At 53.4% G+C, this 26325-nt stretch overlaps 3 protein-coding genes across 7 annotated transcripts in view; 2 read left to right on the top strand and 1 right to left on the bottom strand.

Annotated features, from left to right (window-relative positions):
- SETD5 (SET domain containing 5) overlaps positions 1-6664 on the top strand; it is a 65412-nt gene extending 58748 nt beyond the window's left edge. For both annotated transcript variants that reach the window (XM_071439575.1, XM_071439574.1), the window contains 3 exons: positions 526-659; positions 4124-4197; positions 4377-6664. In XM_071439575.1, coding sequence (XP_071295676.1) covers positions 526-659; positions 4124-4197; positions 4377-4973 — 805 coding nt within the window. In that variant the 3' untranslated portion in view covers positions 4974-6664. The remainder of the gene's footprint in view (positions 1-525; positions 660-4123; positions 4198-4376) is intronic.
- A 1160-nt stretch (positions 6665-7824) lies between these two features.
- LHFPL4 (LHFPL tetraspan subfamily member 4) lies at positions 7825-19815 on the bottom strand. Its single transcript, XM_071439624.1, has 4 exons — positions 19232-19815; positions 10087-10323; positions 9883-9899; positions 7825-9621 (listed from the first exon to the last, which is right to left on the bottom strand). Exons 1-4 carry the CDS (start codon positions 19635-19637, stop codon positions 9613-9615), a joined length of 669 nt encoding a protein of 222 aa, XP_071295725.1. The 5' UTR covers positions 19638-19815; the 3' UTR covers positions 7825-9612.
- Positions 19816-21132: 1317 nt separating this feature from the next.
- Positions 21133-26325, top strand: part of MTMR14 (myotubularin related protein 14) — a 31336-nt gene continuing 26143 nt past the window's right edge. For all 4 annotated transcript variants that reach the window (XM_071439602.1, XM_071439600.1, XM_071439601.1 and 1 more), the window contains exons 1-3: positions 21133-21369; positions 21445-21590; positions 25921-26029. In XM_071439602.1, the coding sequence (XP_071295703.1) occupies positions 21148-21369; positions 21445-21590; positions 25921-26029 (477 nt within the window). In that variant the 5' untranslated portion in view covers positions 21133-21147. The remainder of the gene's footprint in view (positions 21370-21444; positions 21591-25920; positions 26030-26325) is intronic.

Genomic DNA, 26325 nt, shown 5'->3' with positions numbered 1-26325 from the left:
AGACACTTATAAAATTGAACAATATCTAGCATTAATCTTGAGTGGAGCGTTTTCACACTACAAAATTAACAGGACAAAGTGACATTAGTGGGCAAAATGGCCCAGCTAGCTCTGCTCCAGAATATTGCAGTATCCAACTATATTGTCTTGGCACTGTATTATCATAAAGGTATTGAGTTTGCCTCTGCTTAGTTTGAATGAATGTAATTATGCAAAATAGCTGCAGTTAATCTTAAGCCAATACCAGGATTTTCAAAAAAAGGTTTGAAACTCAAATTTTTCTGTAACCGGGTGATTTACTGAACTGGATGCTCATATCACGTTTTTGATTAAAGACTTGGTGTTCTGAGGGCAGTGGCATCCTGATAGCAGGGACCAGCAGTCTGAAATCCTGCTGGAGGTTTTTTACCTGGCAGAAGCAGTTCAGAAGTTTGTTCCTCATCCATCTAAGGAGCTGGTGGTCTCTGATCCCCTGTGCATTGGGGATGTTGCTCCCTCCTCAGCTGTGCCTGGGTTTTGTTGCAGGATGGTGCCGACGTCGGTGGAGCGGCTGCGGGAGGGCCGGGGGATGCTGGAGAAGGTGCTGCGGAGCGGGGCCAAGGTGGCCCAGAGACACGAATCCTCCCCTACCCAGGACTGTGCTCCTGAGAGAGATGCAGGTAGGATGGTGAAACTTGGGCATGTTTGCTTGGTGGGACATGATGTGCTTGGATAACTTTGCCAGCTTGTCTGTGAAGTTGGTTAGTTGTACCTTCATCTTTGACATTATCAAAGCTGCCTTCTGCAAACCAAACTTTACTGTTATTCAGATATTGCTTGAGCCTGTATCCCTCTCCTGTTGGACCTGGAAGACTTCTAGATTTTTTCCTAGGGATTGAATCCAAGACTCCCTGCACCTTGACTCTGACAGGGACAGCTTCTTTGTCCTTGGACAGATGGGTGCACCTCCTATGCTCTGAAAGAGCTGTCATTTAATGGACATTGGGTGAACATTCAGACAAGTGTATTACCTTGTTTCTGAGCAGTTTAGGGCAAGTATGTATTTCCTTCTTTCCAAATCAGGCTGTAGTAAGATGTGTTTGAGGCCAGCTTTGAAAATTGGCTTCTCATTTGGACTTCTCCTGGTTTTGTACACCTAAGCTCATTCTTTCAGTGCTTTTTCTTCATCTAGTCTTGAGAGGAAGTCCTCTTCCCTATCAAGTATGTCACATTTTCCTGGGACCCCATTGGGAGTCTTTTCCCTGTCTTTCCCATACCAGTGGAAGTGGTTTTCCTGGTTATTTTTTGGAGGGGTAGGCAAAATCCAGGCTCTTGGAACAGGTCTTTGCAAAATGTAACTTGTACAGCTCTGGCTCTTCAGTGTCACCCAAGACTTAGGATGGAGTTAAACTTTCATCTGCAGTGATAAATTCTTTCTTGTTACATAAACCCCATCCCATTCTGAGTTGTGAAAACCTAATGCTGCAGCTGACAAAAGTCATCTTGTTTCCTTCATCCTAGCACAGCAAAGTACTTTTTTTCTTTTTTTGCTTGCTCTGGCAATTTCTTCAGCAGCTTGTTTAGATTCTTGTTTAGATTCTTTGAGCCACCTCCCCTCCCCCAGTTGCTGCTCTGCTTCTTAGTGAAACAAATGGGTGGCTGAGTCCCTGCTGTTCCTGGTAGCACCTGGAGGAGTTATGAAGATGCACATTTTAACTTGCTGCTGCTGTAACATAATATTAACAGGAACTAAAAAATCCCAAAGTTGGAGGGTTTGCTGATGAAGCATGTAGCAATGAAATGGAATTTGTGTAATTTGTGTGCATTGCACGCTTCTGAGAACTGCATCTGCTCTCAGCAAAACCTGTCACTTCATATATGCTTTAGGTTGACACAGACCAGTACAGCCAAGAAAAGCAGTTATTCATGTCCTTCCCTTGTGCAGGTATTGAGAATAGGGGAGGAAGATGTTGGCTCTAGCTTTTAAGTTTACATAAAGCAAATTCAGAAAGGTCATCATTTATTTACCATTTGTAATTTAGTCTTTCAGTAGGCTTTAACTTGTCAAGGTTTCTTTCTGGAAACAGGCAATGCCAGTAAATTGCCTAGCCCTACTGGTGTGCCCAGCCTTTTAAGAAAACAGTTTCTTCCAGAAATCTTTAGATTTCTTGTGATTCTCATACTTGAGTTCTGTTAATCACAACAATCTCTGAATTGAGCAGCTCTTCTGTGCATGACTTTTTAACAAAACATACCCTAAACTTCTGAATTTTGCCATTCTGCAGTACTTGTAATGCCTTGAGAAAGCTGACCTAGAACAGAGGCTAGACAGAGTTAAAGAATAAAGTAGGGATTTATTAAAAGTCCTTAATGGTGGATACACCTTGGGCAGCACAAGAGCCTGGCCAGGCCACACCCAAGATGAACCAAAAATGGTCACAAAATGGATGACCAGTCACAAGGTCTCACACTTTTATACATTTTGGTCTATTTGCATATTGGAGTTAATTGTGCAATTATAGCTTTAGCTTATGAAGTTCCATCCTCCTTGTTTTTCTCTTTTCAATTCACTGTTGTTTATACTTTTTGGGCCTGGAGCTTGTAACAGTTGTCCTTGGAAAAGCTGGAAAAGGATTGTTTTGTCTACCTACCCTGTGAAGAGAACTTGCTAACACGTAATATGAAGCTCACAGCTACACACTAAAGCAGCACAGAATCTGAAAAATATAAAAGCTAAAACTTAAGGCATCACTTGGAATGTCACCAAACAGCCCCTTGCTGCATCAATGACATTTCAGAAATGGAAGGTGGCACAGGACACATGCTGGAAGCTTCACGCCCCAGTCTCTGTGCAGGCCTGTGCCCTGAGGGAATTTCTGAGCCTCAAGAACAGGCAAGGGCTCCATCCAGATCCGTGTTAGCTAAGCCAGCCCTGTGGTATAGCACAGAGAGGACAATGGCAGCAGAACCACGGGGCCTACTGGCACTGATGCTTGTGTCAGTGCAGCTGGGGCAAAGCCAGACTTGTCTGGCAGAAGTACAGAGCAGACTGAGGCAGTGTGTCCTGTTTCATGACTGAGACACATCTGTCATATAAATTTGATACTAATCCCAACACTGTTCCACCAAGGCATTTCAAACACGGCTGCTGAGAATCCCTGAGATGCTGCAGATAAACAGTTCTGTCTCATTAGTCTGCAGAGAATTCTGATGTGAAATCATCTGGTCTCAGCAGCTTCACCCCTCCTGCAGAAAGCAGGATCACCAGCCATGGTTACAGGGGTAGCAGCTGAAGCACACAGTTGGCACACAGTGGCTGTGTCACTGCAGTAAGTGCCTCTTGCCTACCCCAGGTCAAGTTCAGTGATATGGTAGGACAAGAAGCTCACCCACCCTTGAAGTGCAGGAAAGCCTTACTCTGTCAGGAAGCATTTTATTCCTCTTGGTCTCTCACATATCTGAGGTGGATCAGAGTGTGTTGTATGCTGCTGGTGCCTTTCAAACCTCAAAGCATTTCCATCATCTTGGCTTGTTAGAAAAACAGGCATTTCTGAGTTCCAGGAGTATCTCTGTTTGTAGCAGCTCAGTTGGCTTGTAAACCGTAGTCCCCAAAATGGCAGCATGGGATGTCTCTCTTTGGAAGCATTTGGATCTGCCTTTGAGGAAAACTCACCACAGGATCCTGCTGACAGCCCTCTATGCAGGGCAGTTTTGTTTCCTGAGATGTTGCTGTATCCAGTGTGGATTCCTGTAACCAAGACTGAGTGAGAAATTACCGAGTCCCTAGAAACCATCTTCTGCCTCTCATACACTGAAGAGCTGGGGAAGCCCTGGCTGTGTCTGTGCATTATCTCCAGGTGTGGTCATTCAGACAGGCTGGTCCAAGGCAGCTCGGCTTTGTGATAAACCAGAGCACACTGGTGTGAGGGGAGCGGCCACTCTTACACATGTGGCTGTTCACACATGTTAAGGTTTCCCAATTGTCTTTTGCTGGGTTTCTTTGGTTTCTGAAATGGTGGTGGCTGAGGAGACTGGAACCCCTCCTCCGGCTGAGGAGGGCTGGACTGTGCAGTGGCGTGTGAGAAGGAGCTGCTGTGGCCTCAGTCGGTTGGGTGAGGTTTAACATCTTGCCTGTACATTGCAGATGCAGCAGAAGGAGACACTCCAGAAGCCCACAAAGGACCAGCAGTTTACAGTCCTTCTCGATACAGCTACCAGGTAAATGCTTTCATATCTTATCTGTCCATTCTGAAATAAAGCTTTTATAAGGAGGGAAACAGTGCTTAGCTGCCATTGTTCACAGTGCTGTACTAAGCACCTTAGGATGAGAAGCAGGTAGGAAACGGGGAAGTCAGCCTGACGTGCATTTTCCTTTTTTTCCCACATGCCTTGTTCAGCTGCTGCAGTCTGACAGTCCCCAGGCAGAATCACAGACCCTGCTCCAGCAGAACTCCTCCCCGTACAGAGGGCACCTCGCGTCTCCTGGATACAGCTACCGAGCAGCAGCACAGAGGACAGGACACAGCCTGTCCCACGGTTCCTCGGAAACATCCCTCTCCTCCACCTCATATTCCAGCCCTGCCCACTCGGTCTCCACAGACTCCTCTGCCCTGTTTGCAGGGAATTCGGGGTATTTCAGCAGCCAGCAGCACTCTGGCAGCGTCAGCAGCAGCCTCCTGAGGAAGAGCTGCCCTGCGGCTGCCAGCCCGGCACAGCAGCCAGCTGTGGACTCTCTCTCCTCGGAGTCGGGCTCCCAGCCCTGCACAGGCGTGTCGGGCTCTTCCTCCGCTCCCCAAAGTGCTCGCTCACTACAGTCAGACTTGCGGACTATCAGCCTGCCGAGCTCGGGGCAGTCTGTGCTCTACCAGGGCTCCCGGGGCGCAGTGATTTCCAATGCACAACACTATCCGCACCGCGGGGGAGGCAGTGTCCATCAGTACAGACTGCAGCAGCTTCAAGGCTCTGGAGTAAAGACTCAAACAGGACTTTCCTAGGGCTGCCTGGACTTCAGGAGGACAAAACTGCCCATAGCTCCTTCCAGTCACCGCTGGAAGTGGCTCCTGGGCTGGTGTTGAAAGCTTGCACCTGATGCTGGGGTGCCAGGGGTTGGAGGCTGAGGTCGAAAATGCACGGGTGAGATTTGTGAGCAGTATTGGCCTCTGGCCTGGTAGGAGAACACAGATTTCTCTGAGGCAGAGACTGTAGCAAAGCAGTTCCCTGACATGTGGGTACATTGCAAAAACAAAAAGAAACAAACAGAAAAAAAGAAAAAAAAAAGAAAAAAAAAAGAAAATGGTTCAAGTGCAATGACTGTGGCACAGCCTCTGTCTCTGGTCCGTGCCCATGGCCACAGTCACACATGCAGCACGGACACAGTTCTGAATTCAAAAGCAGTTTAAAGGAAACGTTGGGGGAAGTTAACTCCCATCTCTTTATAGGTCAGGTTCTCAGTGCGTTCTGGGGAGGGCTTTAATCCGTTACGATCATTCCAGTCACAAGCAGACGAGCGCACACGGCTGCCTTTGGGCTTGGGTCGCCACTGCCGCCGTCGGAGCTTTTCCAGGACGGGAGAGTCTCCACAAATGCAAACAGCACGGGAGGGGTTGGAGCGTGTGCCTGTGGCTGCAGAGGATCCGGGGTGCGCTGTCCTGTCCTGCTTCATTGCAGGTCTGTGGTGAACGAGTGTTTTTGAGGTCGCTTAAGGAATCTGTGAACAGGAGCACGGCTGGGGCCGTGCTGCCACGTGCTGCCACGCCGGGGCTCTCTGGCTGCTGGTGCGCAACGCACAGGGGATGGCCGGGGGCCTGAGCAGTCAAATGATGCTGCGGCACACGGGAGGCTGCAAGGGGCAGTGGTGGGGTGGAGGGTGGGCACCCTGGTCTGTGCTGAGCCAGAGGTCTCCAGGCAGTGCCATGTGGGGTCTTTCCCAGCCACTGTCACCCACCAAGCGTGGCAGGAGAGCCAGCCCAGACACAGTGCGCTGTGTGTTCAATTCCATACGATTGCCAGCTTCTTTCTCACTTGTTTACTGTAATATCGGGCGTGTTTTTATTTATCTAATTTTATATTCAGTTATAACCATAGTAGGTTAGCTAATATATGACAGGTGTCATCCCTGGTGCTGCAGTGGAACTTCTCCTTTCTCTTGGATAACATAATGCTGTGAGTCTGTCTCCCCTCTCCTTGCAGATGCACAGTCTTCTTCCTCTTTTTTTAGGACTGTTACAGATTTCTCTAATTCACAATTGAAATCAGGTGTTTGTTCAGCCTAGGGGAGACTTTTAAAATATTGAAACAAAGAGTAGCTTTCTCACACTGTCTGGCTGTGAGCGTGTTGGGATGGAACTTGTCACCCCGCAGTTGGGTGTCTGTATACTGTATAACATAGGTGTAAACTTCACTTGGCTTAGCCCTGGAGGTGCAGCCTCCCCTTTCGTGCTCTGAGCAGCACGGGGCAGACGGGCTCTGCCCTGCCAGGCGGCGGGAGGGGGCCAGGGGGGCCCTGCCCAGAGGCTCCAGCACCTTCGGGCACAGCAGGGGGGCAGGAGGGAGGGACCCTGGAAAGCTCTAGGAAAGGTGGGGGCTGTAGCTTCTTACTCTAGTGGAGTTTTTACACCATGCTGTAACATTTGAACTTTCACAAGAGATGTAATAATTTTGATAATAAAAATACTTAACTTGAAAACTAGTATTGCTGAATTTCTTACCACCTTGAGCACTGGTGCCCAGGACATAGCGCGAGAGGGTGAGGGCATGTAAGTCTCTCTTCCCTGTCTCCTGCAGGGTAGGCAAATCCTTGCAGGAGCAGCCTTGCAGACCTCCCTGCTGCCTTCTGCCAGGTGAGGCTGGGAGCTGCTGTTCCTTACAAAATTCCCTGAGTTTCTGGCTGAGGTTGTGAGATTTTTGGCTCTGCTGCTGCTGTTCTTCTTGCCCAAGCTCATTTGGGGAGGAGATGGATTTGGAGGATGTCTCCTGCACCCACTGCACCTGCTTTAAAACCTGTTTTCTGGTTTCCAGGGTTTTCATACCGCTTGCCTTTTCCTTAGGAAGCCTGACATGGGCTGGCATGGGGCCTTCCAGGTGTGTTTGCAAGTGCTGGTTTGAGGTCCCCACGGCTTCTGGTCTTCAACTGCCCTCACATGTGAGAATGTTCCCCCTGACACTGTGGGACAGCATCTGTCATGGTTCATGTCCCTTTGTGTCCCCCAAAAGGGTGGCTCCACATCCACTACTCCTTCCCTGAAAGTAGCTGTGGGTAGCACCAACCCTGCTCTTCTGCCATCTGCAGGGCTCACCTGGGCTGTGAGTGTGTCCCACATCAGGGGAGCCAGACCTGGCCAAAGCTCTCTGCAAGTCCCAGAGCTCCCCGTGTTGCCCTCACACAGCCTGGAATGCTCTCCCCACTCCTCTACCAGAGCATGCCATTAAACTGACTGGCCATATAGTTTTTTTCCATCAAGACACTGGAATTTGATGAATTTCAGGAGTTTTTTGATTAATTTCATGGATTTTCCTATCAGTCTGTGTTAGTCAGTGAGCTGACAGAGGACTCATCGTCTACTGTGGACGGGCAGAAGGGAGTTCAAAGGCTCCTTGGGATGGATGGGATCCTGCTCCACCCCCTGCTCTGTCTGTGGGACAGACCCTTTCTCTGGGGTCTTCCTCTGGCCAGAGCCCCTCCTTGTGTGCCAGCCCATGTGGGCGGAGGCTCAGCTCCACAGGCTGCAGGGTGGGCTCCCCACCACAGCTCAAGACACTCACAGGGGCTCCTATGGCCTCCCACCTCCTTTGGTGATGGCCAGGAGGAACCCATCCCAACCCTCCCCACAACACAGGGCTCCGAGCTCGTCTGGTTTGAATTATATTTTTCAATAAGGTTTTGTGAAACACTGTATCAAACTTTGTACTAAAATACAGATATATTACAGCTACTGTATTCCTTTCTCCACTGATTTTCTTGGTTTGTTTTTCCAATTCATCTGGCAACAGCACTCTCAAGCTGGCAAGACCCGGGTGCTGCGAGTTCCTGTTGACCTCGTTCTGGGGGCAGCTGTCAGAGGGACGTGGGCGCCGCTGGGCTCATGGCTGGCGGAGGGCACTGGCAGGAGTGCTGGCACGCACTCCATCCCGGGTGGCCTTGGCTCCCAGATGGTGCTTCGGCACAGCTCCATCCCCCACCACCCCCCCGCAGGGCCTTAGGGCACCACTTACCTGCTCCAGCCCGCCCCGGTGCCTGCGGAGGCGCTGGGTCCCGCAGAGCCCTTCACTGCCGTCCCCCAGCAGCCTCCACGCTCCGTGGCCCCATCCCAGGACCGTGGTCCCACTCTGCTCCCTGCTCCCACTCGCCTGTTCCCTGGCCTTGCCCAGTGTCTCGGTCCAGCCCTGCCGGGGCGCCAACAAGCCCCTGGGGGCCCTGCCCTGGGCCCTGCAAGGAGCCCCAGCTGCTCGCACTGAGACACGGCCAGTGCTGAGGACTTTATTGCATTGGAGGGCTGTGGTGACCCAAGCCCCTGTGGCCAGGGGAAGCCCACACACACGCTGGTCTGGCCAGCAGAGCCACAGCCAGGCTGCAGCCACCCGTGCCGGGTGTCGGCTTTCGGGTGCTGTGTGCGGGCCTCGGAGGCCGCCGGCGCTGCCCGGGGCAGCAGCCACCGGCTCCCCGCACGCCATCACCGCGGGCCAGCGAGGTACAGCCAAGAGGCCGGGGGGGTACAGGAGTGCTCAGGTACACTCGGCCGTGCCGTGCGGCAGGGAAAGCCTTGCTGTCACCAGTGGAGATAAAGCACCGTATGGGGATGGGGAGGGAAGGCGTTTGGCAACAGCCCGCGGCCGGCTCGGGGAGGGGTCTTGGCGGGGGGGTCCTCCTGTGCCCGCCCGGGGATTTTGCATGTTCAGCTGCTCCCACTTACCAGGGCTTACATTCAACGGCGGCGCGAGTCGGGTGTCCCACGGCCGGCAGCAGCGAGGCCCCTGCGGTCCCCGTGCTGAGGGGAGCGAGCAGCAGCCTGCGGCCCCAGCCACGCACCAGGAAACACCATGTCCTGGGCTGGACTCCCGGGGCGGGGGGAGAGGGGGCTCGAGTCACTTTACCCTGTTTAGAGAATATGAATTTACATGTAAAAGTAGGGGTTGGGCCCCATCTCGGCCACCGGGTCCCCTGGTTGTGGAGACAGGATCACGGAGCTGTACAAAATGGGAGTGGGGAGGGGTCCGGGACCCGGAGCAGCCGGCACGGGGCGTCACTGGGTGCGCGTTCGGGTGGGAGGCAGCAGGTCAGGAGTCCTGGGGATGTAGAAATCTGTTAAAAACTCCAAGACTGTTTTTTCCTTGAAACAAAACCGCAGCTGGATTCTGTTCTTGAACAAAGCGGGTTTGAGGCATCCTCCCCCGGCGGCGGCCCGCAGGCAGCGGTGGGTACGGAGCTGGCAGGGTGCGTGGGATGGTGGTGCCGGCGTGGACATGGAGGTGGCCATGGATGCGGCGGGCGGCTGGCGCATCCCTGGCACGGGCACCGGGGCCCGGAGGGCGGCGCGGGACGCTGTGTGGCCGCTGGCAGCAAATGAAGGGCAGGACAGGGAGGGAGTGCCCAGGCTGCCGGCCATGGGAAGAGGGTCCTGCTGCGGATGGTCGGCCTTATATCCTCTGCAGGGAAAGCACAGCAGGTTGGGGATGGACTTGGGCTGCTCCTACTGCACCATCGTGCTACTTGCATGTGCCAGGCATATGCCTGTCCCCATCCCTGCCACCCTGTCTCTGCTGCCTCCCTTCCCCACTGCCCCCAGCCCTGCTGCCTGCACAGCCAGGGTCTCCCATCCCATCCCATCCCATCCCATCCCACACAGACACCAAACACAGAGACACCACAGAGGGACAGGGGACAGGACAGTGACACTCATGGCTTACCGCAGTGCCAACAAAATCTGTGGAAACAGAAGAGAGAGAGGTCAGGCAGAGCAGAGGCTCAGCAGCTCCCTCCCACCCTGCCCAGCCTGGCTTGCCTTGTAGGTGACATTTAAGCCAACAGGACCCTTGCCAGGCTGCCAAAGGGGCCAAACCCCCTCCCCAGGCTGCTCCCCCCCAGGATCCCCCCAGCAGCACGGTGCTGACCTTTGCTCTCTGTCTTGAGCTCCTCGTGCAGCAGGTCATTCTGCCGGTTGCCGAGAACAAAGGCCAGGAAGGAGAGGATAAGGGCGTTGAGGATGCCGATGATGGCCAGGATATAAGCCCAGCGTACAGAGCAGTCGCCCAGGGAGTACTTCCCTGTCTTCTCCCCACACATGTCCCGTATGGTCTCTGCATCCCAGCCATCGGGAAAGATCATGCAGCCCAGCACCAGGCAGAGCGCTGCAAGAGGGAGAGGAGGGGGAAGCATCAGAGACTATGGAGTGGCAGTGCTCATGCTGAGCCCCCCAGTCAGTACATAAGTACAGCCCATGTCTGGCAGGCAGCCCACCTTGGCCCCATGACAGCCCGGCAACGTGGCAGGTGACAGCCACCACTGCCTCAGGAGCCCCAGGACTGCGTTTTTGGCTGTCCCAAACCCGGCCCACGCACAAATAGGGACTTCAGGCTCTCGGTTCCTACCAGCATCAGCCACGGGATCGGTGGCTGCCCACGGGCTTTCCTCATCACTACAAGCTCCCTGCACGTGGGCAGGAGCTACCGGTGCACTGTGGGCAGGGATGCTGCCTGTGGAGAGGACTGGCATCCCCAGGAGCCCCCACACCTGAGCACCCCACAGCCTGCAAGCACCACTCCCAGAGGAGAGGGGTCACCTTCCCAGCAGGTCCCCACCCAGCACACTGCGCTGAGCAAGGAGACATCAGGGAACACAGGGATGGAAATGCCAAGGCAAAGCCTGTGACTATCAAGGTAAGGAGGTGACTTTTTCTGACTAGAGCAAGTACAAAAGCTCCTCACCCTGTATCAGCTGGAAAAGCTAAAAATAGTAATGATGTTGGCTGTAGTGCCCTGCAGGCAGTTTTGCCCTGAGTTAAGGAAGAAACAAGAGGTTTGTGCCCACACCAGTAAGAAGCTCTCTCTCCATCCCTTTCAGCAAACACCCTGCAGGCAGGCAGCTGGCGGTCTGGCATGAGCTTTCTGGGTGCTGGCATGAGTTTTGCACTGCTTTCTATGGGGAAGGGAAATCCCAGGAGGGAGGTAAGTGCCTGCAGGGCATCACACTGCACCCAGGAAAGGACAGGGATGCTGGCACATAATGTCATGCAGCAGCTGCTGCCTGGTCTCTGACTCCTCCACACACATAGCAAGCCCCCTTGGTACAAGTGTCTGTGGACAGTGGCAAGCCCTGCATGCTGATTTACTGCAGTGCACAGCCCTGGTGCCACCCCAGCACCCCAGAGCCAAGCTCCAGCACATCGTCACCAGGGACTCCCAGCCAAGCACAGCCTGTCTGGGACTGGGCCAACCCAAAACCATCCCTCTGCAAGGAAACACAGTCTGCACCATCACCGTGCACTGCATGGTAAATGGTGAGGAGCAGCCTGGCCTGCTGCTGACCTGGGCACCTTGGAATAGGATGGCATTAATTCAGCTGAGGGCCTGAATTAAAGGGGATCAGGTGCAGCAGACCTGTGCCAGGAATTGTTCCTGTGAAAGCAGAGATGCTAAGAGGATTTTAGGATCCCCTGAGCTCCCAGTGCAGTGCAGCTGTGAAACAAGCTAAGGTGCTCTGTGACAATCCCCAGCAAGGGGTGGGTTGACCCCCACAGCACTGCTCAGGCTGGCACAACCCAGCCTGGAAATGGGCACAGTTATAAGAAATCTGCTGAAATCACAGAGGAGGAGGAAAGGACTACAGGTACACAGTGAGGCTGGGGAAAAACACAGAAAGCAGCAGCTCCAGCTGCCTGGGTGGGCAGCAGACCTCAGCAACAGCCACTCTGGGCCCAAAGGAGAACAGGGCTGTGCCCAAGACAGTAGGCAATTATGAGTTTAAAAGTCAGGCACCAATTTTACCTACACCAGCAAGGGCTTGGGCAGGCTCCCAGCCTTTGTGCACAGCCCTCAGCCAGTCCTTCACAGGAGCAGAACAGCAGCCCCTGGGTCTGTGCCTGGAGCATTCCTGAGCTATTATTCAGGGTAAAGGTGGGTTCAGCTGCCCAGGTAAAGCAGAAACCTGCCAAGAGCTCACTGCTCTGAAAACACCACAGGTGAGAGGGTCTCCCAGGACATCTGCAGGTCCCAAAAATGTCAGGACACGCAGCGATGTCATGGTACTCAGGGAGGACAGGAGAGAGAGGGTTTAAGGCAAAAGTAGGGTGGCTGAAAAGGTATGGGAGACACTTGTGTGGTGGGTTGTGACAGCACAGTCATGGAGGATGTGCAGTGATGGCCACTGCCAGGGCACTGCCTGGCTCCAGCCTGTGTCTGCTTGTTCTGATCCCTCTCATCCCCGTGTGCTGCTCTGTACTGCACCAGGGCAAAGGGATTCCATGCCCTGTCCCACCGAGCAGTTGCAGGATCTCTGCCCATGCCCACACAGCCCATTTGACAGAATTAAACAACAAATTTACTGGGGAGAGGTGTGCCCAAGTCACCACACATACCCAAATGCCTGTGCCTGAGGGCGACTGGCCTCTTCCCAAAAACCCCTCACTGCTCTACAGCTCCCTGGAAGTGGCTGAGCTACTGAAGGCAGGTGCTCTCCTGGTGAAGAGCAGCTCAGTGCTCTCCTCTTCCCATCTGCCCCACGTGTCCCCAGCAGCAAGCTGAGTCCTCTGCTCTGTCACAAACAATTCCCTTTTCTGCACTCCCCAGGCCACCCAGTGTCCTGGAAACACCTTCCCGTGCCTGCAGCAAGGAGTGACTTTGAAAAGCAGAGCAAGAACGAGGAGGGGATGCCCACACAGTCCACAGGCCTCGGGGCTGGCTTCTCCAACAGGTCTGAGGGATGCAGGGTCAGGAGCTCTGCCTGCCCATCCCTCTGGCACCATTCTGCCAGCACCTACCTCCAAATGCCCCAAGACCTCTTGCAGACCTGCAGGAAAACCTTGGGTTTTGTTTAAAATAGCAAATTTCTATGCCTCGCAACCACAAGAAAAACACAGGTGATGACTCCTATGGAGAGCCACTATTAAAGAGGAAAAAATAACCCAACTCCTGTCCATTTTGCTTTTTAATTCCTGTTCTTCTGAGCATGTGGTGCCAGTCCTCACTGTCAGTGGCACCAAGAATGGCTGGCTGATCTGTCACACCCCATAGCTGCCATCCTGCCCCTGGGCCCTGGGCTACAACTCCCTTCCCTAGAGTTTTTCCAATTGTAAAGACAGTTTTGAGAGCAGGCATTTCAGTGATCAGTGGGACAGGGTGCATGCAGAGGGATGAGATCCTGCTGGGGCTGGGGCTCTGACCCCATAAAGCTGGCATTTCTTGGCTTTACAGATGGTTCATGGCTTCTCACTCCTCAGTGCTCCCTTGTCAAGGTCCATTAGAAACAACATGGGCATCTCAAGGGCTTTTGATATCCTCACAAAATAAATTAATCAAAGGGAATGCAATGTTATGACTCAGGCTGCAACACTAGAGCAAGATTTGAGCAGAAAGAGGAGGCTCCTCCTGGCAGGACAACATCTCCTGGTACAAGGTGCATTTAGCTAATTTGCACTGTCTGAGTAACCCCCATGTTTGCTGAGTACCACTGCCCCTCTCCTGAGCAGCTGTGCCTGCAGGATTAAAATCTGATTTTCTGTATTACTTTTTCTGTCTATCTTAGTCTGCAGGTGTGAATGAAAACTGGCTTTTACTGCTTCTGCCTGCCATGGGTGGAAGGAGCTCAGGACATGCCCTGCAGCTGAGATGTGACCTCCCCCAGAGCATCACACCACCACAGAACACACAAACGGGGAGATGTGAGGTAATGGGGGGAAACCAGCAATCACTGGGTCCAGAAAGGGCTTTTTAAACTGGTGTGGGGACAGCACATCCAAAAGCCCTGGGGAACAGGGGCTGGGCTGTGCTGTTGGGGTCTAGAGTGGCTGCTTCTCACCAGAAAACCTCCTGAGAGCTGAGTACCAAAAGGAAAGGGGACAAACACAGTCCCCCCTCCTCCCCCTAAGAACTGAAATCGCTCAAAAATAAATCAACACTTAGGGCCGCGTGCTCTGGACGGCGAGCACCGGCCATTTACACAGACACGAGCTCCCTTACGGCGTTTTGCTCCACAGGCTGCTTTTGTGCCAAAAAATCAGCAGGATTCAAAATAGAGTTATGAGTTTGTATGAATCAGAACTGACAGTTACTTTATCTGGAACAACAGTTCAGGGATGTAAGCTCCAGGACACGAGCGGCTCAGCCCCTCCTCGCGCGTAGCCAGGCACATTGAGAGCCGCCACGGGAGGGCTACGCTGCCGCGCACACGGCGCTGCACGGATGCGAGGGATGGGCTGCAGCCCTGCTCCTGCCCCCTCTGCAAGACCTCTGAGTGGTAGGGGGGGAAGAGGGGAATCTTCAGGAAAGCTTTTTTGGGGGTCCAGAAGACAGTAATTCAGCAAATGCTGAGGGGTTTAGCAGTGTTGTTATTTTTGCTGCAAGGTCAGCAGGTGGAAGTGGTTTGTATATGGGCAATACTTCTCCCTTTGACAGAGAAAGGGCCTGAGGATAAACTGCAGAGTCACAGGATAGTTAAGGCTGGAAGGGACCTCTGTCCCTTCCAACCCTCTTGCCAAGGGTGACCTAGAGCAGGTGATACAGGAACGTGTCCAGATGGGTTTTGAATGACTCCAGAGACAGAAACCCCACAACCTCCCTGGGCAGTCTCATGCTCAGCAGCTGTCCCAGTTACACTCCAAGCTGGTTTGCAGCAGTGGTATCTGCCCCATATTTTTTCATTAAGAATTTCAATGAATGACTTTTATATCCATGAAAACAGTATTTTGAAACCTCAAAGTCTCTGAAAGGACTTGGGTCTCCAGCAAGTCACAGTCAGGAAGATGAGCCTGTCCTGATGTGGTTCAGCAGAGCCACTGCATTGCTGCCAGAACCAGGGAGGGTCTTGGGGCTTTAGCACTCACCCAGGCCAGATCCTGGGGCTGAGGCCACACCACCACACAGCCCCACCATGCTCAGCCCAGCAGCTGGCAACAATTCCCTCATTACTCCTCTCCATGGGTACACCAAAACCATGCCATGCAAGGGATCCCCTCTGAGACTGTAGCAAACACAGCTGACGTGCAGAAGAAGAAGCCCTGCTTAGGGAGCTGCCTCTGCTCTCAGGCCTTGGAAGGGCCCATCCAAGAGGTGAGTGTAGCTCTGAAGGGAGTCTCCCAAAGAAGAGAGTTCAGATGGATATGTATCACCAAATTCTTCATCAGGAAGGGTGGCTGGACATGGCACAATCAATGCCAAAATGCCACCGATAAGGAAAAAGCCCAGCCCTAAGGCCAAGAGCATGACCCCAGGTGGGAAGGCATGTGTGTTGTGTATCCCTAAGGGAGGGAGTGTGAAGGTCTCATCACACTGACTGCTGGACCTGGAACACAGGGAAACACCTTGAAATGTGGCCAGCCAATTCTTCCATGCAAGCAGGATGGTGTGCTCAGCTGGCTGCCTCTTTTGACCCTCAATGGACTCTAAGTACAAAACTAAAGACCCTCTGGAAGCAACCCTGGGTACCACTGAGGGTAATCATCCTGATGGGAGGCACATGGATGCAGTGTCACTCAGAGCTGGCTGGGCTGTCTTGAGGAGCATTAGTGCTGGGCACCAGGACAACTTTGTTCAAAGCTCGGAGTTAACTCACAGGGTGGGTGTGTCTTATGCTACAGCAGAGTATTGGGGAATCAGAGGAAATGCTCAGGCTCCTGGATGGTCTGGTGGTGGTATTCCTATGCTCTGATTTCCTGCAGACAAATCCCAAGGGGGATCACCCTCACAGCCCATTTCTCTTCAAGCATCATCCCATGGAGCTTTCTGAAGGTGCTCCTCTGCTAATTTGGAGTAGTGGGGTGGCATCAGATGCTGTCAGTCATACAGTTGTTGACATGCTCATGTTAAGGGCCCATCTCTGGTTTTATAACAGAAGGATTTAGCAAAATCTCCAGTTTTGCGTTACTGGGATTTTGAACAGGGCAGATGGCCACATTTCAATTTGCGATAAAGCAGAGTCTTTCCTCTTAATTAGATCCAGTTTCCTCCAAGGGGGGCAGTGGCTTTTGAGCTGGAGCTTTCTGTCAGGCTCTAATTAAACCCTGCCTTGATTGTTGTCCACTAATTAGACATCGATGATTTTAAGTTTGTTGGTTTTTTGATTTTTTGAAAGAGATCCTGAATTCCTCATCCTCCTCTCCCACACTCCTGCACTTGGTTTTTCTCCTCTGAAGAGCCCATCCATGCCCACAATCAGCAGCCTGTTACTCTGCACCTGCCATCCCACAGGGGTGGGGTGGGGACACCTCTGCTCCATCTCTCTGCCCATCACCTGCCTCACCTGGCCTTCACCAGTGAGACCAAGAGACTTTGTGCCTCACAGTTGCTTCTGCTGTTGTAGTGCAAGTCCTTCTTCAGCCAAACCCTCACTGAGGCAGGAGGAATTTCGTTTCCTTCTCTGCTCCTACAAACTCTCTGCTCTGACAGAATCCTCCAACCTCCCAGCCAGGTGAATCTCTGAAGTTTGCCACCATGATGTGCCAGAGCCTGTATCAGGCTATGTCCCTGCAGTAAGATCTGGCCTATGGTACTCTCTCTATAGGTCATGGCAGCTCGTTCTCCATGCACAAGGTAACACATCCACCTGTGGCTGCCTCAGACATTCCCAGGGAACGCCTGACCCAGCCAGACAAGCCTCTCTTGCTGAGACACACCACACCACCACCTCTGCATCCAGGCCCTCTCTGACAGGAACATCAGCCTGTCCTGTAGGACAGCAGCTCTCTCAGGCTGTCCTGTCTCAGGGTAGGGTGGAGGGCCAGTCTCTTAATGGTGCCTTGGACTTTCCCCAACAGAGAAGCCATGGAGCCATGCTGTCCTGGGAGAGCTCCAAGCCAACCTGGCCTGGCTGGGGCCAGAACAGCCAGCCCATAGCCCCACTGAGCTGAGCACTCAGGGTTCTTACAAGTGCAGTTGTCAGCAACATGTGTAATTACAAGGTGCAAAGTGTGACCAAGGACAAGTCCCAAGGCAAGGTGAAGGGGTGACAACAGCAAAGTGCTGTCATGGCCACCCAAACCTGAGCCAGGACAGGACAGGAGGCACTGGGGAGACCACCCAGAGCTGCCTCCAGTGCAGTGCCCTCTGCCACACAGCTCCCTGTGCAGCAGTAGCAGCTGGGCACTCCACGCCACTTGATTAAGCTGCCGACAATCGGTAGGATTTGGGCTCTGAGCTTGCTTTAAACTGATAAATCTTCAGGACAGGGAAAATTAAAGATGAGGGAATTTCCTGATAAGCCAAGGCAGCTCCAGGTCTGGATCTGGGTGAGGGGAGGTCAGGCTTTCCAGCCCAAGCCAGCTGCAAGGGAAAGAGCTGGGCTAGCTGAAAGGTCCTCACACAGAGGGGCTGTATCCTTCCACATCAAGGACTGGGGCTCTTCTCACAGAGGGGATGAATGGGGTCCTTTCATTAGGAATAAGGGGCACTGTAGGTCCTTCCAGTGGAAGCTCAAGGTCTATTCACACTTAGTATGCAGGGGAGAGTAAGTGTTTGTCCACACCTGTAAAACTGTGCAGAGAAGGAAGTGAAGGGTGTTGCTACAAGGGAAGTTCAAGATCATTCCTCAAGATCTTTCTCCCAAAAGGACAGACCCTGTGTGAGGACACTTTGGAAGCCTGTGCATAGGGGGATACTTGGGATCCCTATCAATATAGGCATCAGGTCCCCTTCTGAGGAAAGGTCTGAGTTATTGTACAGTGTCACTTTGAGGAGTGAGTCTGTGACAGTCTTGGGGTACATCTACAGTGGGGTTTCATTTGTGGAGGGACCTAAGGAGGATCTATAGACAGGATCACGACTGGGGCGGGTTAATTACTGGGCTTGAGTGGTCATGTCTGGGGAGATGTATGGTGTGCCTCTGTGGGAAGCACTGGAGAGAGCCAGGAGAGGCCTGTCCTCATAGCCCTTTCATGATGCAGGAGAGGGGGCCTGGGTACAATATGGCTGTAAGGGGGAGCTGAAGGGTGCTTTTACAGGGATGGGAGATCCATGCATGGGCTTCTTCCAGTGGTGGGATCCCTTTGGGGGCTGAGTATTCCTCTAAAATGACTATCTCTTGGGGACAATCCCACATCTCTGGGGTTGATGGGAGACTAGTCCTTGATATGGAGTGTGCTGGGGTGTCTGAATCCCCAGGGATTCAAGGGGCTGATCCAGTGTGTCCTAGGCCATGTTGTAGGGTGTCCCAATGCTGGTCCTTGACTGGAGTGTACTGAAGTGCCCCAAGGTGAGTCCCTAGCCCAGGATACCCTGAGGGTCCAGACTGTCCAGACAGCCCAGGTGTCCCAGGGTCGGTACCTGTTCTGGGGTCACCTGACATGAGTCCCTGATCCAGCTCTCTGGCTGTGTCCCAGGGAACCTTATGTTTCCCTGGGGTCAGACCTTGCCTGGGGAATCCCAGGCTCCAGTGCCCCAAGCAGGTGTGACCATTCCTGGTGCCAGTGCCTGGTCTGGATGTCCCAGGAAGCCCCGGAGTGTCCTGAGGACATTTCTTGGCTGAGAAGACCCATGGCCCTACAACATTTGTACCTGTCCAGCTTCCTTGAATGATCCCAATGTTCCCTGTGGCCAACCTCTGCCTGGGGAGACCCAGGAGCCAGTGCCTAGAGCCAGCACCTGTTTGTGGTGCTCTGTCAGTGCCAGTGTCCGGCCTGTTTGTCCCAGGAAGGCCTGGGACATCTTAAGGCCAGCTCCTGGCTGGGATGCCCTATGGACACACAGTACCTGTACCCAGCCCAGCCTTCTGGAGCAGCCCTTGTGTTCCCTGTGGCCAGGGGATACCAGGGAGCCCTCGGTGCCAGTGTCCCAAACGGGTGCTCATCTGTCAGCACTAGCACCTGGCCTGGGTGTCCCAAGAAACTGTGGGGCTGGCTCCTGGATCCACGGCCCTGCAGTGCTTGGACTCAGCCCAGCTTCCTTGAGCAACCTTGCTGTTCCCTGTAGCCAGGGACCCCACTCCCACTGCCGGGGGTTCCGCGGGTGCCGCACGCTCAGCGCTGCCCACATTCTCCCCACCCCTCCCCGCCGCCAGGCCCGGGGCAGGCCGGTGTTCCCGGTGCCGGTGGTGCCCGGTGCCGGTGTGTACCTGCCAGCAGCTGCATCCAGGCGCAGATCTTGTAGACGGTGGCGGTGTTGCAGAAGAAGAACAGGGCGAAGCAGGTGATGCAGCCCAGCGTCAGCACCATGGAGAGCAGCACGAAGAACGCGGCCGCCTGGAAGGCGCCCGAGGGGATGGTGCTGAAGTCGGTGAAGGAGCCACGGCACGACAGCTCCCGGCCCGCCAGCCCGCTGCCCACGCAGTAGTGGAACAGCCCGAAGTACCCGGGCTTGGGCGTGTTAACGCTGTCGCCCACCCAGTAGGGCTGGATGAAGACCACCACGTTGATGATGGCGAAGCAGATGGTGAAGATGGCCCAGAGCACGCCGATGGCGCGCGAGTTCCGCACGTAGTTGTCATGGTACAGCTTGGAGGCTTCCTGCGAGGGCAGCATCCTGCCGGCCGCCGCTGCCGGAGGGCGGGAGGGGCCGGGGCGGCGGGGAGCCCGCCCGGGGTCGGCGGGGCGGGGGGCCCGCGGCCTAAGAGCGCCCGCGGGCTGCCGGGCCCTGCGACACCCGCGCCGCCATCTTGGCTGCCGCCTCTGCGCCCCGCGCGCTCCCGCCGCGCGCGCGCGGCCGTGCGCCCCCCCGCCACTGCGGAGCCGAGCCCAGCCGAGCCCGGGCTAGAACCCGTCCAGCCCCGTCCAGCCCAGCCCAGCCAGAGCCCAGCCGAGCCCGAGCCGAGCCGAGACCCCCCGAGCCCGCCCCCCGGGGATCGGACCGCTCCGCCGCCTTCTGCTGCGCTCGCCTCGGGCTCGGCTGAGCGACGGGCTCGTCTCGGTTTGTCTCGCATCTACTCGGCTTGACTCGGTCCGGGGCACCGGGCCCATTCCTCTCCCCTGGTCCGGCAGGACCGTTCCCCCGACCGATCCCGCCCGGGGTAGCGCCGGGGCATAGCTCCGATAACTGCTGGAAGGTGCCCGCGTGGCTGCCTTTGGCCGGAGTGCGCCCGCAGGGAGCGCGTCCATCCTCCCGCACCCTTCACGAGTCCGGGGGAGGCCCACGGGGTGCCGGCGTAGCCCCCCGGACGGGCAGCAAACCTTCCCCACCCTCCTGGCGGGGACGGAGCCAGTAAGGTGCCACCACTGTGGCTGCAACCCCTCTGGGACAGCAGGAGTCGACCCAAAATCTCTGACAGAGCGAGGCCAGGTACACGGCTGTGCCAGCTCAGATGTGGTGGCAGGGCTGGGGTGCACCGCGTGCGCCAGGCTAGGTGTGGTGGATGGCTGGGCTGGGGTAAACAGCTATGCCAGAAGTGTCACACAGGCTGTCAGCACTTGTATGCCGGCAGGTGCCCGTGCGAAATCCTGCCACCGCCCCGTCACCCTCACAGCTGTCCCAAACACAGCAGAGACCAAACCATGTCGGGCCAGTTTCATCCTCAGGCAACGAGATGCACCGCGCTAGCCGCAGTTGAACTCGGCTGTCATTAAATGTTTGTGAAGATTCGCAGCTGATTTGCAAATCAGACAAATGCAGATGAAAAACACATTTTATTCCCCTGCAAGAGCCAAGGAGCCGTGTGCCTCCGGCTGGGCACGGGCAGTGCCCGTCACCCTCGGCACGCACAGCCCGGGCTGGCTCCGTGACACTGCCCAGGCACGCGAGCCAGTGCCGCCCTCAGCCGTGTCTGGGCAGCGATACCGCTCACCCCACAGCTCCTCTGCCACGGGCTCAGTGCGTGCGACCACACTGCGGGAGGGGCTTCTTTAATTAAAACCCGTTTCGGGATTCTTTCTTTAGGGCAGCGCCCTGGCGCGCCCGCCAACGCCACGGTCGGACCCACTCGGTGAGGCCTGACAGCGTTTGCCGCGTCTCGCTGCGGGTGTAAACGCGGGGCCGCAGCAGACCCCGGTACCCCCGGAGCGGGACTCGGTACCCCGGGGCGGAGCGCGGCGCGCCCCGATGACGCCGGGAGCGGGCGGAAGGGGCGCGTCGCGGGCGGGCGGAAGCGGCGGGCGGGACGATGGGCCCGAGGCGGCGGTGAGCGGCGCGGGCATGGCGGCGGCGGCGGCCCGCGGCTGCCCCCCGGCGGGCTCCGGGGACCGCTCCCTGGCCGAGCTGCTGCTGGAGTTCTCCCGGGCACAGTACCGCGCCAAGGACGGCGGCGGTGTCGCCGCTGCCAAGGTGAGGGCACCGGGGCTCGGGGGGCGCGGGGAGCGGGGAGCGGCGCGGCGGGCATTGAGCGGTGGCTCTGCGCAGGTGGAGCGGATCGAGCGGCGGTGCCTGGAGCTCTTCGGCCGCGATTATCGCTACAGCGTGATCCCCAACGTGCACGGCGAGGTCTGCGCCCACTATCCGCGGCACATCGTCCTGCTAGAGCGCGACGCCGGCGCCAGCCGTGACTCGTAAGGCCCCCGGTTCCCGTGTCCCGTCCCGGGCAGTGACGCCCGGCGGAGTTGTTGTCCCAGGGAGCTTCCGCGCCCGGCGCTCCGAGGCTCCCGCCGGCCGGGGGAAGCCCTGCGGGCTGCGCTGTGCTAATTATAGCCGGTGGTGTCAGCCGCTCCCGGGACTCCCCTCGCTGCCTGCCGGGGCTCCCGTGGGGCTCCTCCCAGGGCTCTTGGGCCGCCCTGGGGAAAGCTGCCAAGCTGAACCTGTTACTCGGGGGCTGAGAAGGAAACGGGGATGCTCCAGGGCAGCACCAGCTCCGCTGCATGTGGCCCTGGAGCAAACCTGAGCGCAGCCTTGGCTCCTGGTGATTGTTGTGTTGCAGCTTGCCCGAAGGCTCAAGGTTGTGAGCAAGCCTGTGTGATGCTCTCCTCGCCTTGATGAAGTACCTGTGGTCTGCAGCAAGGCCTCTGATGTGGGAAATTTTAGTCTGCAAATCATCTCGGGGCAGGGGGCTGGCTGATAGGGGCTAGGCAGACGAGACAGTCTAGACAGATATTTCTGTCATTCCAGACCAGGTTCCAGATTATTTTGTCTCTCCCCGCCATGGTGAACAGGTCAGTGGGCACTGAGCTTTAGTGAGCTAATGGGAAACACTTGTTCAGTTTGGTGCACATCTGAGCCAACACATCTCTGGACTTTGACCCACAAGCTCAGGATCACGTTGGTCTCGCTTCTGGCTGAGTACGAGCTGCTGCTTCCAGCTCCAACCACAGCCTGTCACTTTTACCTTTTCCTTCAACAAAACATAATGCAGTTTTGCAGTCTTGACTGTGTGTCCATGACAAGAGTGATGTGTTCAAAAGGAGGGTCAACAAGTCCTTCTCACATGTCCAGCTGCTTTGCCTGAGGAAGGAAAACCATCAGCTGCCATGCTGACACGTAGGCTGGGTGCTGTAGGAGGGGGTCTTTGGAAACCAGCCACAACTGACTGCCAGGTGGGAGAGCTTCTGCCTAACAGTTGGATGAGACTAGAAAAGATTAAACCCCTTGCTGCAAAAAATAGGAAACTGAAGTTTGAAGCTGTTAAGTGTAACTAGGGGAAGCTTTAGGGAAGAGAAACTGAGTGCTTCTGCTTTTCCTGCTCTTGCAAGAGGAAAGGATGCTTAATTTTTCTGACAAGTATTCAAAACAAGAGTACCTACACTTGGTACCCCATTTTCTTCTGTGACCTTTGCAAGCCAGCAGTGACAATTAACTGTATTTATACTGATTATTGGTGAGTTTTGATTTACTGTCTGAAAGAGAGTCACAAAACCAGACTACACTTCCTGATTTCAGCATGATGATTTTTGTAAAAGCTGCCAAGTAATTTTTAGACAAATTCAGGTTTTAGTTTAATCATTTTACTCCTATGGAATAATTATGAAATAGAGACCATTGCACTTCTTGTGTTATGAAAGAACCTCTTCCAGTGAGCAGAGCACTCCATCTGGGACTGAGTCTCTTTGGCTGCCTCTTGTGGAACCGTAGAATGGTTTGAGTTGGAAAGGATCTTAAAGATCATCCAGTTCCAATCCCTACTGCCATGGGCAGGGATAACTTCTACTAGATCAGATTGCTGAGGGCCCCATCCAACCTGGCCTCAAAGGCTTCTGTTTTTATCTTTGTAATGTTTTCAATCAGCTGGTAAGATCTACTTGAAGCTTCTCAACTCTAGAATAGTGAGGTGCTTTGGAAGAAGTTTTCACATGTACAAACTCTTTGCTGTACCATCATTTCTGTCAGTACAGCTGCTTCTGGAGCCATGTGAGGAAAAAGCAAAAAATTGATACTTTTTAACCCAAATCAGTTCATTCTGTAGCTGGGCAGCTGGGGGAAGAAAGGACTTTGCTTGATCAAAGTTTGCTAACAGTACTCTGAAATCCAGGCAGGTGCAGGAGGAATTCTGTGTGTTTTGAACCTTTTGCTTTAGATTTTACTCCTATTTATGCTGCATTTAATCACTAATCCTGTAAAAGCATTACACCTGTTCTTCAGAGCAGCTTCCCCCTTGCTACAGGAGTCTTGATACAACTGTGTTTATTTTACCATGTTCATCTCTTGCATTACTGAGGGTGGTTATTGAGAGGAGATCTGAGAGCCTTATTTGTAGCACAGCCATGACTGATGGCAGATGGATCTCTCCAGTGTGTGTGCAGGCTTCCCAAGGAACAGGGGTGGTGTGCCTGGGAGAGGGGCTTGTCCTTCCATGTCCCCAGCAGGGTGCAGGGCTTCCTGCTCACTCCGTGTCCGGGGCTCCTGCCAAGCTGCTCACACTCATTTGCAGGTGCTGCAGAAACCTCTCCAGGGAAATGCAGTGAGTGTGACCTGTTGTCTTGTCTCAGCTCCCAGAGTGGTGCTTCTCTTATAATTTCTGGTCTTTTGGGTATTTCAGTTTTGCTAACTCTCATCTTCTGGACTTGGAAGCAGTGCCATGGAGCTATTTTGGTAACACTGCATTTAAGTTTTTGTTTCCCTCTGTATTTGCTTTTGCAAAGGAAACATAAAGAGAACTGGAGCAGAGTGCAGGAATCTCTCTTAATTGCATGCATTCATTTAAAAACAGCCCCACAACCAAATCTGTGCCTCAGAATCTTTTGAGTTTCAAAATAGTTTGGTGTTGGGAATTATATGTGAAGTCATCTCTTTTCACACTTGCTCACATTTTCCTGCCTTTCCAATTAGCACCCTCATGTTCACATTGTTTAAAGAAGATCAGCTTAGGGTTTTTTTCTTTAAATTCTGGTGTATGTCAAAGGTCTTTGGAGCTGAATAGCAAAATAATTACGTATGCAGAAAAACATGAAAAAACTTGAACCACCACTATGAATTCTGAGAACCAAATCCTTCTATTAAAAAAAAAAAAGTGCTTGGAAGTCATGTTTTCTGTTTCCCTGCTTTTACTGGCACCACCTTGTATAATATTTTCCATAAACAGATTGATTTCCATTTTAATAATAGGTTATTTTTTTTAATCCTTCCCAGAATGGCAGCTGCTGGTACATTGCTCCACACTCTAAGTGATTCTGAAGTTTAGCAACTTTCATTAACTCCATTATAAAGGTATTAATTTGTTCTTAGGCCAGTGTTGTCCTTTGTGTTTGAGTTCTCTTCCTCCATTGTACTCCCCTTCACCCTGATGCACATATTGCTGTGCATCTGCTCATCTTCATCTGCTCTTTCCATCTGACCCTGGTGGTTTCTCTTGCAGCATAGACTCTCCAACTCATCTTCCTGTGCCTCTTCAGGCAGGGGTGGGTCACTTGAATCAGATGCTTTATCTCAGCTGAGAGTCTGTGCTCTGCACAGTAATGCTGGTACTTCTACACCTCTAGGGAATTTCCCATGATCTTATTTTTCCCCTTTTTCAGATTTACCATGTTGATAAAGTATTAACATCCAGAGATCAGGCAGTTCATCTGCCTCTTCTACTGTGTTCCATTACTGGAAAGGCTAACTGGAAATTCTTGTTAACCATCTCCAGGTGCATAGCCATGCAGTTTTGTATGTCCAGACTTAACCTTGTTTCTAATACATCACTCTGGATGCTTCTCCAATTCCAGCTCTAGTCCTCTTTACGTTGACAGTTCCCCTTTGAGGTCTGTGTAGTTCAGAAAGGAGTTTGGATTCCTGTCAAATGTGGGCTGATACTTAGACAAACTGGAGCAATTTTAACATGTTTCCAAAATGTCTCCCAATATGAAACACAATTCTATTTTAACTTCAAGAAAACCAAACAAAATGTATCTCTGCAGATGCACCTGACATTAATCTCAAGTACCCTGCTCAACCCACTAGCTGATTTAATTGTTTAATTACCTCGCAACACAAATGCTTGAGGATCATGGAGTGTTCAAGATTTGATTTTCTATTATATTTCTTTTTTTCTTGCAAAACTATCCCTCTGATAGTGAATTCACTGTGATGGTAGTGCTGAGCTGCTTCTGAATGGAAAGGTAATAGCAGGGGAAACAAAACATGTATTTTTGTAGTCACTGACTGTCCTTCCCTAGTAATCCACATGTTAGTCTGTGGCAGACCCTACTGGTGGTGCTCATGTTTGCCAGTTCCTGATGGTGCCATCACGTACTGTGCACCAGTCTTTCAAATCAAGAAAAGGAGCCAGAAAAGTGTCCAAATGTGTTGTACAGCAGCAGAAGCAATTCTCAAAGTGTTTTCATGCTTACTAACTTCAGAGCTGACTTCTAGGGAAAGGGATGGGATTGCAGCCCAGGGTTTCTGTGGTGGCTTTGCTGAAAGATGTGTAAGAAGATGCTCTGTGTACTGACCTGAATTTCTGCCCACTAGGTATGAGAGCACTGTGCAGGTTGGCAAACTGCAGGACCTCATCAACCGGAGTAAGATGGCCAGGTGTAGAGGACGCTTTGTTTGCCCAGTCATTCTGTACAAGGGAAAGGTAAAGTTTCATGAGTTGCCTGTCTTTACTGAGAAAATGACCTTTCTCTCTGCCATTTGAGCTGTGCAGCCACGCCTTCAGTCACTTGTCACTTTTCCAAATGGTGTAAAAATCTGTGCTTAGGTACAAGCAGGCAGTCTGTAGTAGCAGGTAGCATTTGCTGTCTAGGCTGCATAAGTTGTCTGTAGGCACTTCAGGCTCTTCTCCCTCACCGAATCATGAGCCTTGCACAAAAGGACTAACTTTTTTTTTCTCTTATATACATCCCTTCTGAAGTCCTTATGATATTTGGCATT

Source organism: Agelaius tricolor, unplaced genomic scaffold (assembly GCF_023055355.1).
Source record: "Agelaius tricolor isolate 1412-34295 unplaced genomic scaffold, bAgeTri1.0.p SCAF_14, whole genome shotgun sequence".
Lineage (NCBI taxonomy): Eukaryota > Metazoa > Chordata > Aves > Passeriformes > Icteridae > Agelaius > Agelaius tricolor.
This window is presented reverse-complemented; position numbering and strand designations above follow the sequence as displayed.

Bases quoted from the DNA above. Each gene is read 5' to 3' on its own strand.
- LHFPL4 (XM_071439624.1), bottom strand. From the start codon at position 19,637: ATGCTGCCCTCGCAGGAAGCCTCCAAGCTGTACCATGACAACTACGTG. The intron at 10,324-19,231 runs GTACACACCGGC...TCCCTCTTGCAG, and splicing joins CTGGATGCAGCTGCTGGCAG to CGCTCTGCCTGGTGCTGGGC.